The 18,767-nt window shown below is 38.7% G+C and overlaps 1 protein-coding gene across 1 annotated transcript; it reads right to left on the reverse strand.

Moving 5' to 3' along the window:
* Positions 1-376: 376 nt before the first annotated feature.
* LOC131927110 (sialin) lies at positions 377-12,923 on the reverse strand. Its single transcript, XM_059282775.1, has 10 exons — positions 12,825-12,923; positions 12,047-12,134; positions 11,558-11,653; positions 10,522-10,610; positions 9,292-9,333; positions 6,936-7,085; positions 4,948-5,080; positions 3,727-3,877; positions 2,846-2,936; positions 377-712 (listed from the first exon to the last, which is right to left on the reverse strand). Exons 1-10 carry the CDS (start codon positions 12,921-12,923, stop codon positions 413-415), a joined length of 1,239 nt encoding a protein of 412 aa, XP_059138758.1. The 3' UTR covers positions 377-412.
* Positions 12,924-18,767: the final 5,844 nt, after the last annotated feature.

Below are 18,767 nucleotides of genomic sequence, written 5' to 3' on the forward strand. Positions count from 1 at the left end.
AAAATTTTGAAATAAACTAAACTAAATCATTGTTGTTTTGTCTAGGGAAAGGCCGCGTTTAAGGGTTAGTGTTGCGATAAGTTTACATTTCTATTTCTACTTGTATTTGTTGAATGTTATCAAATATTTAAGAAATATTCAAAGATGTCAGTAATTTATTAAAAATAAGCAGTACAAAAAAAACATGACGAATTCGTAACTCGAATACTAATACACAATTTATTACTAAAATACTCTTTTACAATTAGAAAAATAGGTCTATGTTCGAGTCTTCAGTTTATAAAGAAAGCCAACACAAAATGCGTATTGACCGGTTGCCAAAAAAAAAAAAAAAAAAAAAAAAAAAGCCCACAATGAGATCCATTAAAACTTAAAAGGATGATTACATAAAAACCTATTGAATGTTTATATATTAGCTCCCGTTGGGCGCTGGACTGGATGTATTCCATTTGGTGAAATCATCTTTTCCTTTACCCTCAGCGCGGTCAGTGTTATCATACTGGTCAAGAGGCAGTCTGGACAGTTTATTCTCTAGAGGCATTCTGGAAAGTTCAGCGTCATGGGAATACGCCAAAGTTATTTTTGTGTCAGTTTCAGGGGGGACAGCCCACGTCTGAAGTTCGCCGTCTGCTAATATCAAGTAGATTACCGCCCCTGATGCTGCAGTGGCTGCGCAGACGTAGAAAACGTTCTTCCATTCATCATTTGACTTCTGCAAATATCCAATTATTTTTACATATTTCATATTTTAAAACACGTTTTCTTACAATTGCCTAGCTTTATTATGAAAGTAAAATTTTATATAAAGATGTTCCATCCTATTTTTTTGTAGCGAATAACATTTAGCGAATAACATTTAGTGTTTTTCACAGTCTTTTCTGTTGATGTAGAGTCAATGGTCTTATTTCTTATTCAATTAAAAGTCAATTTATGTAATGATAAAGAGCAGTGTATCACTCCCACGCTCTTGTGTTCGAAAGTTTAACACTTATGGTGGTCTGATACAGTAGTGGATTGGCTGTGTCTAAGTTGTCTGGGAAATTTTAAAAGGGGCCCCAACCGCAGATTGACAATTTTGAAATTTTCCTTGTGCATTTCCCCCCATCAAATTGAATTTTACGCTTTGGTATGAAAGATCGGAGATGGTAAAATGGAGAAATACCACCAAATTATTATTATGACTATTACAGCACCGTTCCCGAGGTATTTTTTTAAACCTGTAAACCGGCGGGCCAGTCCGCCCTTGGTCAAATAATTTCACTATTAAAAGATTACTGGGACACCACAAAACCTAAAAGTGTGGTGTAGATTACAAGCTCAAATACCGTAGTCAGTTTACAGAAACATGGCTTATTACTTAACATGGTACTGACGCTGAACTATACAGCTATCATCCTGTACTTGGGTTGATTTTCATGTCTACGTACAAATGTAAATATTAAAACATGTAACGTCATCATGTTTCTGTTTAATTACTTCAAGTAGAATACACCCGCAGCATCCCCCCACCCCCCATTCACATACTTTTGCATGCGCATACAAATATACTCTTACAAAGACAGGTACATTTACAAGAGCACATGCACATATTTTATACACGTTAACACACAAATCAATACCCATACACACACATTTATTTAAGGAACACTTTACCCTCATGAATTTATCTTGATATCATAGATTTTTTTAGGGAAAGTAGTGTGACTCAGCTGACACCTTTGATCACACAAGCTTTTGTCTATACAACATGCATACTAATGAATGTTAAACAGATGTGTGTTTCTGTACATTTTCATGTTTAAATTTTGCCAAGTAAACACATTTGAAATGTCAAACAGTGCAAAAGTTTGTAGTTCTATGTTATTTTTAACACGTTTTTCTTAACTCAGCTTCGCGTTTGTGGATTTGTTTGTTTGTTGTTAAAATTGACATCGAAAATTAGCCCACTTCTGATTGCTCTACAGATCTGAAATTTGGCATACAGGCTACTTTCGCCTAACAATTTCAGATGCAATCATAAAAACTAGCAATTAGAGACCGTAATTAGCTTAATTTAATTACGCCCCAAGGACCATAAAATTGAGGACATGATTTCTAAAGATACCGACAAGACTGGAGGCTTATAGACACAGTTACTTCGGCCCCAATCGATGTGAGCGCGCTGGCCGTGATCGTATAGTGGTTAGTACTTCGCGTTGTGGCCGCGACAACCCAGGTTCGAATCCTGGTCGCTCAAGATTTTTTTAGTCCGTGTATTTATAAACACTTAGTCAAGTCATACTTAATCAAGTCATTAGATAAAGTAGAAAATAAACTATATAAACAACTTTTTTAAAAACCACGTTTTTCATGTGTAGCAACGGACTAAAAAGGAGAAAATAAAATACTTAAAAAAAACTTTTTAAAAAACCACGTTTTTCTTGTGGACTAAAAAGTAGAAAATAAATTTTTCTTTTGTGCTTCCTCGAGCTGTGCAGGTTCTTGTGATGACTGACAAAAAACGTGGGTCGGGCAGATGGGTCGGGAAATTTGATGGCGAACGTACCCACGTTTTTTGTCAGTCATCACAAGAACCTGCACAGCTCGAGGAAGCACAAAAGAAAAATTTATTTTCTACTTTTTAGTCCACAAGAAAAACGTGGTTTTTTAAAAAGTTTTTTTAAAGTATTTTATTCCTGTTTACTTTCGCCAAGTACATAGATGTCAATGTTAAACAGTGAGAAGTCGTGTCTTTCGGTGTTATTTTTCTTGTTTACTTTCACCAAATCCACATTTTTAATTAAAAAAAAAACAACAACCGTTAATACGTGTATTTCTGTGTGCCCCCCCCCCCCCGTATACTTACATTAGGTGTCAGAGCACCAGCAATGATGGGTGCAACCATGCCAGGTACTGTGGCTATTGTGTTTGTTATGCCAAACAAAATCCCAGCATAACTGAAAGGAACGATAAATGAAGGGATATAATCATAACCAAAGTTTCCTGTGTCTTGATATTTAAATATCTAATATCAAAGGCGAACCATTACAAAATATTTTCCAGTTCAGATTGTCTTTAACTGCAATACAACAGTTTGTTTAAGAAAAAATTGAAACATAAAATTATTGTAAAATTAATTGTTTTGAATAATTTAAAGGAGCCAAAAGAAATGTATTTAAATAAATTTAAAAAAAAATCATTTGTTTTCTTGCGTTATCTTTTAATTATTTGTGTTGCTTTTTTCCTTTTTGTAGAAGACTTTTATAAAACACATTGACTAACACAATAAACATAAACATGATAGCACACATACCTTATATATTCTAAAATTGAATGTAACACTAAAGAAGTAATTAAAATTTTCTCTCAAATTTAACTATCCATAGTCATGTTTCTTGTCCTCGGCATATGAAAGAAATGATGTGATCAGCAGTATGCATAGCCGGCTTTACGTTCCCTAAAATGAGTCCGGTACTCATTAGCGCTGGGTGAATTTAAAAACGTGTTGCAGTCATGATTCCGGACGAGATCCGAACTCGGGACTATGGGGCCAGCCACTGACCTGGCTACAGCCCGACCCCGCCCCCCCCCTCCCCCTGCCTTAATAGTGTTATGAGTAATTTGGTTCAATTCATGAATATACAAAGAAGTTATCAAGGGGATTATACAGGTCATTTATTCTTGCACAATTTACAAGACTAGTACTTTCTAGGTCAGAAAAGCGAACTTAAAAAAAACATTTCGTACCTGGGGGCCAGGTCTAAATGATTGGCGCAATAGCCGGACCTGTTGAGGCCCATGAAGGATGTACACAAACACAACAAAGCCACGGCAATATGGCGGTGTTCACAGCTCATCTGACCAACACTGGCGATACAAATGGCGGTCCCTACAAAAGCTGGAAAGACACAATCATGACTATAATTTTTAATAATGTAGCCGGTTACCTAAGCACATTTTATGTTCAACGTCATAGTGTAGAAAAACTGACGTACATTGCCAAAATAAAACACGTACTCTTGTTACATTTAAAAAGTTCGTACAAGAAAACAAAACAAAAAAACATCTAAACTGGAAAGACCTTCTGACTGTCCCACTTACACTTACATGTAAACTAGAAAGACCTTCTGACTGTCCCACTTACACTTAAATGTAAACTGGAAAGACCTTCTGACTGTCCCACTTACACTTAAATGTAAACTGGAAAGACCTTCTGACTGTCCCACTTACACTTAAATGTAATCTGGAAAGACCTTCTGACTGTCCCACTTACACTTAAATGTAAACTGGAAAGACCTTCTGACTGTCCCACTTACATGTAAACTGGAAAGACCTTCTGACTGTCCCATTTACATGTAAACTGGAAAGACCTTCTGACTGTCCCACTTACACTTAAATGTAAACTGGAAAGACCTTCTGACTGTCCCACTTACACTTAAATGTAAACTGGAAAGACCTTCTGACTGTCCCACTTACATGTAAACTGGAAAGACCTTCTGACTGTCCCACTTACACTTAAATGTAAACTGGAAAGACCTTCTGACTGTCCCACTTACACTTAAATGTAAACTGAAAAGACCTTCTGACTGTCCCACTTACACTTAAATGTAAACTGGAAAGACCTTCTGACTGTCCCACTTACACTTAAATGTAAACTGGAAAGACCTTCTGACTGTCCCACTTACACTTACATGTAAACTAGAAAGACCTTCCTGAATGACCCACTTACATGTAAACTAGAAAGACCTTCTGACTGTCCCACTTACAAGTAAACTGGAAAGACCTTCTCACTTACCACTTACACTTAAATGTAAACTGGAAAGACCTTCTGACTGTCCCATTTACATATAAACTGGAAAGACCTTCTGACAGCCCTACTTACACTTACATGTAAACTGGAAAGACCTTCTGACTGCCCCACTTACATGTAAACTGGAAAGACCTTCTGACTTCCCCACTAACACTTACATGTGAACTGGAAAGACCTTCTGACTGTTCTTGTAGACATCCAGCCCTTCTCTCTGAATGTGTCAGCGGCGTAACCCCCGGCAATAGAAGAGACGAACTGGCACACATAGGGCAGGGCAGACAGAAGCCCGTTCTGGGAGATCAGACAGTATGACGCCTCGTTTTTAAATAGTAAATTTACGTGTTTGTGGTCGATATATTTTATTTTTTATGAAGTCTAGCCCCACACCCTATTACATTTTTAACATGTAATTTAAAAAAAATAAACCGGGAGTGATCTCCCCCGAAACTTTCTCGAATATTCTTATATAAAATAACAGGGGATGGGAACTCGGGCTATAGACATGATTTTTAATCCATTTTAAATACTTAAAGTTTTAAAAATAGAATAAAATCTCGTAGACAAATTAATTGCACACCAAGTGAACGCGAAATAAAAAAGCGCATAATAGTGCGCAATATTATTATTACTTTTAAAATTTACATTAGTTTTTTGAGAAATCGGAAGTAGCGTAAAGTACTACTTTCAGTCAACGGAAATTACTCAAAATTTAATAGAAGGTAGAGAATTAGATCTTTTACTTACGTATGAAATTTCATTTATCTATCTGAAATAGTACTCAAGTTATAGGCTTTTGAAAAATTCAAAGTAGGAAAAGTACCACTTCCGGTTATCGGAAATCGCCCAAAAGTTGATACGGATCTACGATTTTGATTAAATACTTATATATGAAATTTCATCAACCTAGCTGTAACGGTACTCAAGTTATCGTGTTTACACACGGACACACACACACACACACACACACACACAGACACACAGACATACGGACAAGATTGCAAAATTATGTTTTTCCGTATCAGTGAGATGTAAAACGTCGAGATTTGCAAAAATCTCGATTTTTTTTTGCACGATTACAAGACTTTCTCTATACTTCGTATATACGAGAAAGTAAATATCACTTTCTTAAGTTAAGACGCCTAATAAATGTGTGTAAATCTAAAGGCGGATATTAGGAGAGACAGTCAGGCTAGACTTTCAATATATATATATATATATATATATATATATATATATATATATATATATATATATATATATATATATATATATATATATATATATATATATATATATTTATATATATATATATATGTATATATATATATATATATATATATATATATATATATATATATATATATATATATATATGTATATATATATATATATATATATATATATATATATATATATATATATGTGTGTGTGTGTATATATCAGCACCCCCTCCCCTATTAATATGATAGGGTAGATCCACCTATGAAAATAAAAGAAAGATTTAACACTATTAACACTGTACCAATAGCATCCAGGCAGATAAAGCTACTTCATTGTGCGCTGATAAAGGTGTCATAAAACTAACCATTGTAGGGTTTCTTTCAGGCATGTCCCTCGTTGGAAAGGGGGGGGGGGGCACTTGAAACTTTTGGGGGCAGCATTAAATATGTAATTTAGACTTTAATATTTTCTTGATAAATTTAATATTTATCTATTTTTTTTACCCGGGGGGGGGGGGGGGGGTGGGTTGGGGGGAATGCCTGAGAGAAACACTGACCTTTACCCCAACTAGCTCTCTAGTCTTAGATCCGATTTTTATCCTAACATTTACAAGTAACATCGATACCAGCAGTATAAAAAAACCCCACAGTATCAATAAGTTACGAGACTTCCCTACCTGAGATCTTACAAGAACAGAGTTTCTTCCAGGCATCTCTTCGGGGGGGCGAAGCCCCCCCGAAAAATTTTTACCGCCCCCCCCGAACGAAATGAAATTTATATAATTTATATAGAAAATATATACTTTTAACAGTGTCCGCCCCCCCGAAGAAAGTTTACCGCCCCCCCCGAAGATTTCAAGTGCCCCCCCCCCCGGAGAAAAAAGTCTGGAAGAAACACTGTACAAGAACCCAAGCTTTGGACAAACCTGCTTAATGTCGAAATGTAAGCTTTCTTTCATGAAAAGAGGAAGTGACGTCAGCAACGTATAACTAACGTAGTTGGTGCACGTGTGAGCTATGATGACAGCCAGCATCGGACAGGAAGTTGCTATTTTTAACCAGGGTACACGTCTGACCTTCACAGAAAGTAAACAAAGATGTTTTAAACTTTTTGTAATAACACTTATTTTACTGCTTTACAAAACAAACTCAATGTTTAAAATACAATTTTTTAAAAATCTTAATTTTTTTTTAACTCGGGAGACAATGGACGCACCAAAGAAACCAGGTGTATAATTCTATCGTCTAAAGGGCTATATTCCACTGTTTTATTTCAGAGTTTTCTTTCCAAGATGGGTTGCTGTTCCCATTGAACAATCCTTATCTGCCTAGGGGTTCGAACTCGGGAATTTCATGTTAATAGAAATGAGCTCTCCCACCGGATCACGGTGACCGCTATATCATATTAAACATCTAATAGCCATTTAGGCACTACTGCCACAAGAAAAAGGTGTGTGTATGGGGGGGGGGAGTTTAGGGGGTGATACCACTCGAAACATTATTGGAGAATGGGTGGGGAGGGGGTAGCACCCTCGATTACCTCACCGAGTGACACCATTAAGGGGATGACACCAATTTAAAAAAATCTAAAACTATCGGAGAGTGGGATGGGGTACCACTGGGTTACACCCGACCTAGTGACGCCACTGCATCTAGGTCTGTTGATTTATCTAGCCCTTCCACACTGACAACGAGTTTTTTACAAGAGCGTTACCAACCAAGGAAAATAACCAGCCGTACCTTCTTGACGTCGCCTCTGCCTATGAAAGCCTCGATGTAGAACTTCTCCCTTACCTTCTTGATGTCGCCTCTGCCTATGGAAGCCTCGATGTAGAACTTCTCCCTTACCTTCTTGACGTCGCCTCTGCCTATGGAAGCCTCGATGTAGAACTTCTCCCTTACCTTCTTGACGTCGCCTCTGCCTATGGAAGCCTCGATGTAGAACTTCTCCCTTACCTTCTTCACGTCGCCTCTGTCTATGGAAGCCTCGATGTAGAACTTCTCCCTTACCTTCTTGACGTCGCCTCTGCCTATGGAAGCCTCGATGTAGAACTTCTCCCTTACCTTCTTGACGTCGCCTCTGCCTATGGAAGCCTCGATGTAGAACTTCTCCCTTACCTTCTTGACGTCGCCTCTGCCTATGGAAGCCTCGATGTAGAACTTCTCCCTTACCTTCTTGACGTCGCCTCTGCCTATGGAAGCCTCGATGTAGAACTTCTCCCTTACCTTCTTCACGTCGCCTCTGTCTATGGAAGCCTCGATGTAGAACTTCTCCCTTACCTTCTTGACGTCGCCTCTGCCTATGGAAGCCTCGATGTAGAACTTCTCCCTTACCTTCTTGACGTCGCCTATGGAAGCCTCGATGTAGAACTTCTCCCTTACCTTCTTGACGTCGCCTATGGAAGCCTTGATGTAGAACTTCCCCCTTACCTTCTTGACGTCGCCTCTGCCTATGGAAGCCTCGATGTAGAACTTCTCCCTTACCTTCTTCACGTCGCCTCTGCCTATGGAAGCCTCGATGTAGAACTTCTCCCTTACCTTCTTGACGTCGCCTCTGCCTATGGAAGCCTCGATGTAGAACTTCTCCCTTACCTTCTTGACGTCGCCTCTGCCTATGGAAGCCTCGATGTAGAACTTCTCCCTTACCTTCTTGACGTCGCCTCTGCCTATGGAAGCCTCGATGTAGAACTTCTCCCTTACCTTCTTGACGTCGCCTCTGCCTATGGAAGCCTCGATGTAGAACTTCTCCCTTACCTTCTTGACATCGCCTCTGCCTATGGAAGCCTCGATGTACAACTTCTCCCTTACCTTCTTGACGTCGCCTATGGAAGCCTTGATGTAGAACTTCTCCCTTACCTTCTTGACGTCGCCTCTGCCTATGGAAGCCTCGATGTAGAACTTCTCCCTTACCTTCTTCACGTCGCCTATGGAAGCCTTGATGCAGAACTTCTCCCTTACCTTCTTGACGTCGCCTCTGCCTATGGAAGCCTCGGTGTAGAACTTCTCCCTTACCTTCTTGACGTCGCCTCTGCCTATGGAAGCCTCGATGTAGAACTTCTCCCTTACCTTCTTGACGTCGCCTCTGCCTATGGAAGCCTCGATGTAGAACTTCTCCCTTACCTTCTTGACGTCGCCTCTGCCTATGGAAGCCTCAATGTAGAACTTCTCCCTTACCTTCTTGACGTCGCCTCTGCCTATGGAAGCCTCGATGTAGAACTTCTCCCTTACCTTCTTGACGTCGCCTCTGCCTATGGAAGCCTCGATGTAGATCTTCTCCCTTACCTTCTTGACGTCGCCTCTGCCTATGGAAGCCTCGATGTAGAACTTCTCCCTTACCTTCTTGACGTCGCCTCTGCCTATGGAAGCCTCGGTGTAGAACTTCTCCCTTACCTTCTTGACGTCGCCTCTGCCTATGGAAGCCTCGATGTAGAACTTCTCCCTTACCTTCTTGACGTCGCCTCTGCCTATGGAAGCCTCGATGTAGAACTTCTCCCTTACCTTCTTGACGTCGCCTCTGCCTATGGAAGCCTCGATGTAGAACTTCTCCCTTACCTTATTGACGTCGCCTCTGCCTATGGAAGCCTCGGTGTAGAACTTCTCCCTTACCTTATTGACGTCGCCTCTGCCTATGGAAGCCTCGGTGTAGAACTTCTCCCTTACCTTCTTGACGTCGCCTCTATCTATGGAAGCCTCGGTGTAGAACTTCTCCCTTACCTTCTTGACGTCGCCTCTGCCTATGGAAGCCTCGATGTAGAACTTCTCCCTTACCTTCTTGACGTCGCCTCTGCCTATGGAAACTTCGATGTAGAACTTCTCCCTTACCTTCTTGACGTCGCCTCTGCCTATGGAAGCCTCGATGTAGAACCTCTCCCTTACCTTCTTGACGTCGCCTCTGCCCATGGAAGCCTCGATGTAGAACTTCTCCCTTACCTTCTTGACGTCGCCTCTGCCTATGGAAGCCTCGATGTAGAACTTCTCCCTTACCTTCTTGACGTCGCCTCTGCCTATGGAAGCCTCGATGTAGAACTTCTCCCTTACCTACTTGACGTCGCCTCTGCCTATGGAAGCCTCGGTGTAGAACTTCTCCCTTACCTTCTTGACGTCGCCTCTGCCTATGGAAGCCTCGATGTAGAACTTCTCCCTTACCTTCTTGACGTCGCCTCTGCCTATGAAAGCCTCGATGTAGAACTTTTCCCTTACCTTCTTGACGTCGCCTCTGCCTATGGAAGCCTCGGTGTAGAACTTCTCCCTTACCTTCTTGACGTCGCCTCTACCTATGGAAGCCTCGGTGTAGAACTTCTCCCTTACCTTCTTGACGTCGCCTCTGCCTATGGAAGCCTCGATGTAGAACTTCTCCCTTACCTTCTTGACGTCGCCTCTGCCTATGGAAGCCTCGATGTAGAACTTCTCCCTTACCTTCTTGACGTCGCCTCTGCCTATGGAAGCCTCGATGTAGAACTTCTCCCTTACCTTCTTGACGTCGCCTCTGCCTATGGAAGCCTCGATGTAGACCTTCTCCCTCTCCGTGATGAACCTGTGTTTAGCTGGGGTGTCGGCCGTGAAGAGAAACCAGAGGACAACCCACAGCATGTTGAACAGACCTGGAGGTGGGGGATGGGGGTGGGTGATGGGGTGGGGTGGATGTGTTATATTATTTATATAAAAGCTCATGAAATTAATCACATGTCATACAGTTTTCCCATATGACCTAGCCATTTATCGAGGTGCATGCAAAAAAAAAAATAACCAGATGTACTGAGGTTAAGTACCTTAAAATCTTTTTTTTTTTTAAAATAACTCTGTTTTTTTTACATAAATTACAATGTATATATAGGAAAATACGACTCGTCAGTTTTGGCCGCTTTACCGATTTTTCTAAGATATGACACGTTTTTTCAGGTATCCATGGACATTGGTCTGCAAACTCATGGAATACCAAGGGTAGTCTCAGAAATCGTCGATCGTCGACGAAACAGAAAATTCTAAAGCTTAACGTCAAATGGGAAATGAATGAGAGTTCGATTACATTTTTATTATTGAGTGGAAAATGAAGAAAAATCCTAACATCAACAGATGTACTACTGTCTGAGACTTTTAATTTGGTTAGGAAATGTGCAAAAAAAAAAAACAACCGCAATGTCGGTTATGTAACCCGAAAGCTTCGTATATGGTTTTAGCATAATACTCGGTTGTGTCAGAGAGCTGTTTTTGATCAAATCAAAGTGTTAACAAGTAAACATCTTTTCTGTTTTTGTGCATCGGCGTGGTTGAGCAGTGGAATGCACCATTGCTATTGCAAAATTATCAAATCTCCTGAGTTCGTTTCCTGGAAGTCAAATTTGTACCACGTCACGAGTCCACCCAACTTTGGTGGGAAAGTAAAGGTAGATGGGCAAAAACTGACAACGCAATCCCTCTGTGACGCTGAAGACATAGGAGTTGATGAGCTCTTCTTCGTCATAATAAACATCAAGCCCTAAAGGCTACATTCTAAAAAGTATAATCCATAAAAAGTAACTAAAAACGGTACAATGTTACATTAACTTACCAGACAAGTAAAAGATGGAGCCCCAGCCATTGTCGAACCCGTACTGACAGAGTAGCCCAGATATAGCAAAGGTTGCAACATTTCCCAACATTTGGCCTGGGGGAAAAAGATTGTGCCTATAGCATTGATGAGGTAGAAGTTTTAGATAAAGGCAAACTATACAAGAAGATTATTTTTTTGGTCTCAATTTATAAAAAAAATAAAAAAAAAATAAATAAAAATAAATAAATAAACTAAGATTTTATTTTTATTTAATGAATCAGACTAAAATATACGAAAAACAATCTATTAAAGTAGAATTTTCATCGAGTGTTCTTTACATTTTGCGGATTTTAAAACAAACTTTAAACAACCACCAAATGACAGAAATTTACTGTTTGTATATTTTAATTTTACTATTCTTGTTACAAAACGTTTTGTTTTCTTTTTACGGCGTACATTTTAACGTATGATTACAATATTATGAATGAGAATTTGACGTGAACATACCCGCGGATGTGAAGGAAACCATTTTGCTCCTCTCAAAAGGTGGCGACCATTTACCAAGCATGGCGTGAATACATGGGAAGGTAACGCCCTAGATAACAGTTTGAATTGAATTACTTTTAAAAAATGTGTACACAATAGATTCAATAAATACATTGTATCGATATTTAGGAAGACAACAATTGAAAATGGTAAAACAGCTGTTTTTGTGAGTGTGTGCATAAGCACGTGAAAAGATTGGATATATATATATATATATATATATATATATATATATATATATATATATATATATATATATATATATATATATATATATATCATGGAATTGGTAAATTTGACGTTGAAAGTTCACTTTCGAACCTTACGGTCCATGGAGCAGGTGCGGTAAAGCTCGTTTACTTCAGTTTCGACGGCATTTAAAGGGAAAGTTGGGGTAGTATTATGCGTAATGCTATTTACTTTTCGTAATGTTAGTCAGGTACCCATTAGAGCTGGGTGGACTCAGGGACGTCGTACGAACCCAAGCTAGGGATTCGAACTCGATACTTTCGGGTAAGCAGGCGACCACACACTGACAGTGTTTCTTCCAGACTTTTTTTCTCCTGGGGGGGGGGCACTTGAAAATTCGAGGGGGGGGGGTGGGTCTTAAAATTCCTGAGGAAGCGGACACTGTTAAAAGTAATATTTTCTATATCCCGAAGGGATGCCTGGAAGAAACTCTGCACACAGATGTAAAACTTGAAGTAGGAACTGTCTTTACTATTAATTAACTACTCACTGCGGCAAATCCCAGGATAAAACGTATAGCGTACACGAGGTACACGTGCGTTCTAGCACTCACGGGAGTCAAGAGTGAGCACAGGGCACAGAAAAACATGGCCACACCCCAGACTCTTTTACCGCCATACCTGGACGCCAGCCACCCACCTGGTCATAGAATTAAAACAAAATAAAGTGGTGCTATATGGATATCAGAACGTCACCCATCTAGATCTAGAATTAAAACAAAAAAAATAGACGCTACATGAATATCAGAACGCCACCCACATAGACATAGCATTAAGACAAAATATATAGGCGCTATATGGATATCAGAACGTCACCCAACTAGACATAGCATTAAGACAAAATATATAGGCGCTATATGGATATCAGAACGTCACCCAACTAGACATAGAATTAAAACAAAATAAATTGGCGCTACATGAATACATGGACGCCACACATCTGGGCATAGAAAACAAAATAAATAGGCGCTATATTATGAATATCAGAACGCCGCCAATCTGGACAGAGAATTAAAACAAAATAAATAGGCGCTACATGAATATCAGAACGCCACCCAACTAGACATAGAATTAAAACAAAATAAAATGGCGCTATATGAATATCAGAATGCCACCCAACTAGACAGAATTAAAACAAAATAAATTGGCGCTATATGAATAACTGGACGCCACCCAACTAGACATAGAATTAAAAAACAAAATAAATTGGCGCTATATGAATAACTGGACGCCACCCAACTAGATAATAGAATCAAAACAAAATAAGTAAGCGCTATATGAATAACTGGACGCCACCCAACTAGACATAGAATTAAAACAAAATAAATTAGCGCTAGATAATTACCTGGACATCTCCCCTGCCCACCTGGGCAAATAAACGTTAACAATTCAACTTTGTATAAATATGAATATGTCGATCAAACCAGTGGTAAAAATTAAAACAATGCAAGTGAGTACTAGATCTATATGAATAGCTGGACGCCAGCCAAACTGCTGGTAAAAATTTAGACATTGCTATATGAATAGCTGGATGCAAGCCAAATACCTGGTGGTAAAAATTCGGACAATGCACGTGGAAACTAGATCTATATGAATAGCTGGACGCCAACGAAACTGGTGGTAAAAATTTAAAAAATGCAAGTCGGCAATATATCTATATGAATAATTGAACGCAAACCAATTACATGGGGGAAAACCTGAAGACATTAAACTGCAACACACATGTCACCTAACAGGAATTTGACAGACATTGCAAAATGACGCCCATATTTTCGAAGCTATGCAAATGTATAATGTAAAGTATGTTTTATTGTTTTTTATCAAAGAACACACAACTTGAGAGTAGAAGCTGCTACCACGGTTCAAAAGGCGGAAGTTCTGCCCTATCTCTTTGTCTTTGTGAAACCTGCTGGTCGAATCGATTAGACGTTACGCGTATCACTCGGTGTTTATGGACAAGGCGAATTGGCTTTGATGCAGACGTGTGGCCTTGATTCGTTTCTTAACTTAGTTCACGTAATGCTCTTTACTCTTGTCGAGCATAGGGCCTCAACCATAACCTTCAACTGTCCAAATTATGCAACCCCCCAAGACATCCTTGCTGTCTTCAGCTATTCAAGAAGACTCCGCTTCCAGGTCTGTCTTGGGCGCCCTTTCTTCCGCCTTCCCTGGGAGTTCTACTCCAGCGCATGGCGTTTCATATTTGAGTGAGACGTTCACTGTCTCCCACCCAACGCTTTCTTATTTGAACTGTCATGGTCTACTGCCTTGTCCTCCACAGGTCCATGTTAGGAGTGAGACGTTCACTGTCTCCCACCCAGCGCTTTATTATTTGTACTGTCATGGGCTCCTGCCTTGTCCTTCTCCGTAGGTCCATGTTAGGCACTTTATCCTGCCACTCAGAATCTGTCTGAGACATTGGTTAATGAAAATCGGTATCTTGTATATACCGGTCTTGGTGACTAGCCGTGTCTCTGCTCTATATAACACAACTGCCTTGACTTTTAAATATAAAATTCTGTTTTTTGTTGTGCTGGAAGATTGTAGGATTTGTCCTCATGAGTCACAGTACTGTAAAAGTGCAGCGGTCTCTATTAACTTTTGCTAGGATGATCTCGTCTAGACTCGAATTCTCTTTAAATATAATTTTTTTTTGTCTTTACACAGAAGTCTACATCTGTACTTCCCAGAGTTTCTTCCAGGCATCTCACCCCCCCCCCCCCTCCCGAAGAAAGTCTACCACCCCCCCTGAACGAAAAGAAATTTATATAGAAAATATATACTTTTAACAGTGTCCGCCCCCCCCCCCCCTCGAAGAAAGTCTATCCCCCCTTCCGAAAATTTCAAGCCCCCCCCCCCTACGGAGAAAAAGTCTGGAAGAAACACTGGTACTTCCTCGTTAGAAATTTCAAACATTATGTCTGTATAATGTATAATCGTATTGCTTTTTCTAAAAGCGAACTAAAATTACGTGAACCAATCAGCATGAGATAAAACAAAATGGTGACTAGCCTGGTATCTGTGTGAAGATGTAACCATAGAAGTACATAGACAGAAGCTCAGACCGAGTGCTTTTGCTCCAATCAAACTCAGCTCTCTAGTGTTGGAGAACAAGGATTATTATTGGTACTACCGAAGACATACAGTATGGATAAGTTTATACTGTTAACTGTTGATATGGGAAAATAATAAAATATTAAGGTCGAGGGGGTGACACCAAACCAAAAATGCCAATTCGTTCGTACGATATGGGGTGACACTCTCAGTGTAAAGATGTGTGCTTTTTAATATGTTATATGAGTGTAGTTGCTTAATGCTGTTTAAATGTTGAAAATAACTCAAAGGTTTAAAAATATTATAAATTAAACAAGAATTTAAGAATGTTTAACTTTTTTTCTTCTAAAGAATAGACTACGATGTAGTGATTAATGATAGCTTTTATGTGATTGGTGTTTGGCTAACGTTTCACCTTATACTAAATCTTATGGCATTGTGTGTTTATTTTTGGCGTTATGGAGTGGTAGAGCTTGCAACTACAAACTCGAAAGTCTCAAGTTCGGATTCCGGGCTCGAGTTTCGAGGACGACCTTGGGTCCACTCAGCTCTAATGGGTACCTGACTCACGTCATGGAAACAAAAGCGGCTGGACATAATGCTGACCACACTATCCCCTCCTCTGCCGAGGTCATCGATGAATTCTACTCAGTGCGAGGTGTCACCCGGTGCGGCGTAGCGACCCTTTTAATTTTCGATTTGCACCCCCCCCCTCAAACTTTCGATTTGCACCTCTTAAAAGAATAACACTCGAATTAATCACTTTATTAAGTGGAACTATCGTTTTTCTCTTTATATTTTGCTATTTTTTGCCTTGGTGTCACCCCCCTAAATAGTGTCACCCGGTGCGGTCCGCACCCCCGCCCCCCCCCCCCCTCGGTACGCCTCTGTTTCTACTTAATCTACTCCGTTTGTCTAAGCCACAAACAGGAAAAGATGATGGTATTTTATTGGGGGGGGGGTTAGGTTTAAAATTGTTATTAGATCTATTGTTAACGGTTATCTAATTATTATTTTTGTATACGTTTTCCTGGCTCAGTACAAAAAACTGCTCTCACATCGTTTGTGCTCTTGTCCACGCCCATATCGCTGTCACCCCCACACACGTCATCCGTGACGTTGCCGGAAGTGACGTGACTCAGGTTGGCGGACGTGACGTTGAGGGGCGTGTTCCTCACCATACAGATGATGGCGACAGAGATGTTGACTCGGGTTGTGTAGATCAGGACGTTGCCTATAAAAGCCAGGAAGGCGAGGACCAGCCTCTGGGAGCAGAAGAGGGGCGCTGGGGGGTTGGGAGGGGTGGGGGGGGGGTTTGGGGGGAAGGCGGGAGGGTTTACAAAAGATCAATGTATGCATCATTAATAGTACAAACTTAATAGATTTAGACTTCTTCTGCGTTCTTTATTTAGATTATGGTAGAGGATTTAAACAACAAGTCCAACTTCGTGTATGAACGCGGGTGCCTCATATTAACTCCCAATTCTATCAAAACCAATCAGTTTAGAAGACAATTAAGTACATTTAAAAAAAATTGAAGTAATTAATTAATATTATTTTAACGTACTTTTTATTATTTAAACAAAATCACTTTAAATGGTCATCCTAATCGGTCCCCTTAGTACACAAAACAGAGTCAATCTTTTTCAATGACCTCGGCATATGAAGGGATAATGTGGTCAACACTATTCCCAGCCGCTTTTACTTTCCCTAACTGAATACTACATAAGTTTACCAATTTGTTAATTACTTCAACTTTCAGGTGTTAAAAGTTGAAATCAGATGTGTTTGAAATATTTATAATTAAATAATTGTGAATGAGTGAATGTACACATCGGAAAGAAGAATTAGGGGCCTCCTATTTTAAATCTGCAGGAGGTACCACAAAATGGTGATGACAAATGTAACACTAACGCGACTAAGGGGGGGGGAGGCAAAGTGACGCTATACATTAGAGCAGGTGTCGGCAACCTGCAGCTCTTTTGGTGTCAGGATGCGGCTCGCCAGTTCCATAATAATTATATTATTTTATTTTCATAACTGATAAAATTATTATACTGTAAAATCAACTTTAAACAAGATAAAAAACACTAAGAGTAGGTGGAGTAGATCGTATACAGACAGCTGCTAGGGTACTAGGCTCAGCTCCACAACTGTGTTGTGGCCAGCCTCTTGGAAGCTAGTTCCATGCTTTCAACAACCTAAGTGCACACATTTTTTTTTCTAATATTCTGAATAGTAATTTTTTTAAATTCTGAAGGCATTTTTTAATGTGTCAGTGTGCATTAATTTGACTTTAGTGACATGGTTTTTAGTTTTTAGCTTCTAAATTGGGTAGGAATGGTGCTATAGCTATATAATTTTATTTTATTATCATAGTAAAGCTAGCTTAAATACTTTATTATGTTCTGTGCGAAACATGTTTTTATATGAATAAATATTTTTTTCATACTTAAAGGCATTTATTTTAAATTTAGTTACCTAATCCTAATCAAATACCATCAAATATTGAAAAATAAATTGTTAGTGGCTCATTTAAAAACTGGGAGATTTGTAAATTGTAACTTTTGGCTCTTCCGCCTCAAAAGGTTGCCGACCCTTGCATTAAAGGTAGTCGAGAGTTATTCTATAACTAACCCCATAGTATTAGCATTATTAACATCACGTAGTATGTCACTGAGCCTACTCAGCTCCTATGGGTACTTGACTCTAGTCGGGGAAAGTAAAAGCTGATCGTCTTAATGCTGACCACATCATCATATACCGAGACCAAAGAATATGATATGATAAAATGTAACTCAACTTCCCTACAGAATATTAAAAGACCATCTGGTCTGAAAAGGAACTTTACTTTTCAGTTACATTTCTTGTTAAGGATTGCGACGATTGCAAACACATCTGATATATATATATATATATATATATATATATAAATATATATATATATATATATATATATATATATAAATAAATAAATAAATAAATAAATAAATAAATAAATAAATAAATAAATAAATAAATAAATAAATAAATAAATAAATAAATAAATAAATAAATAAATATATATATATAGGCTATATATATATATATATATATATATATATATATATATATATATATATATATATATATATATATATATATATATATATATATATATAAATTAGTAAATAAATTTAAAAAAACAAAACAAAAACAAATACAATAAATAAATGAATAAGTTCATAAATAAATAGATAAATATATACATAAATAAAAATTAAAAAAAATACATGAATCAATAAATAAATAAATTAATTAATTAATATATATATATATATATATATATATATATATATATATATATATATATATATAAGCAGATGCAGAATGTTTAAGTT

The sequence above is a fragment of the Physella acuta genome, unplaced genomic scaffold (genome assembly GCF_028476545.2).
Source record: "Physella acuta isolate Inbredline_101_S28 unplaced genomic scaffold, ASM2847654v3 ptg001374l, whole genome shotgun sequence".
Taxonomy (NCBI): domain Eukaryota; kingdom Metazoa; phylum Mollusca; class Gastropoda; family Physidae; genus Physella; species Physella acuta.

Bases quoted from the DNA above. Each gene is read 5' to 3' on its own strand.
- LOC131927110 (XM_059282775.1), bottom strand. From the start codon at position 12,923: ATGTTTTTCTGTGCCCTGTGCTCACTCTTGACTCCCGTGAGTGCTAGA. The intron at 12,135-12,824 runs GTGAGTAGTTAA...ACTGTTATCTAG, and splicing joins TTATCCTGGGATTTGCCGCA to GGCGTTACCTTCCCATGTAT. The intron at 11,654-12,046 runs GTATGTTCACGT...TTTTTCCCCCAG, and splicing joins GGTTTCCTTCACATCCGCGG to GCCAAATGTTGGGAAATGTT.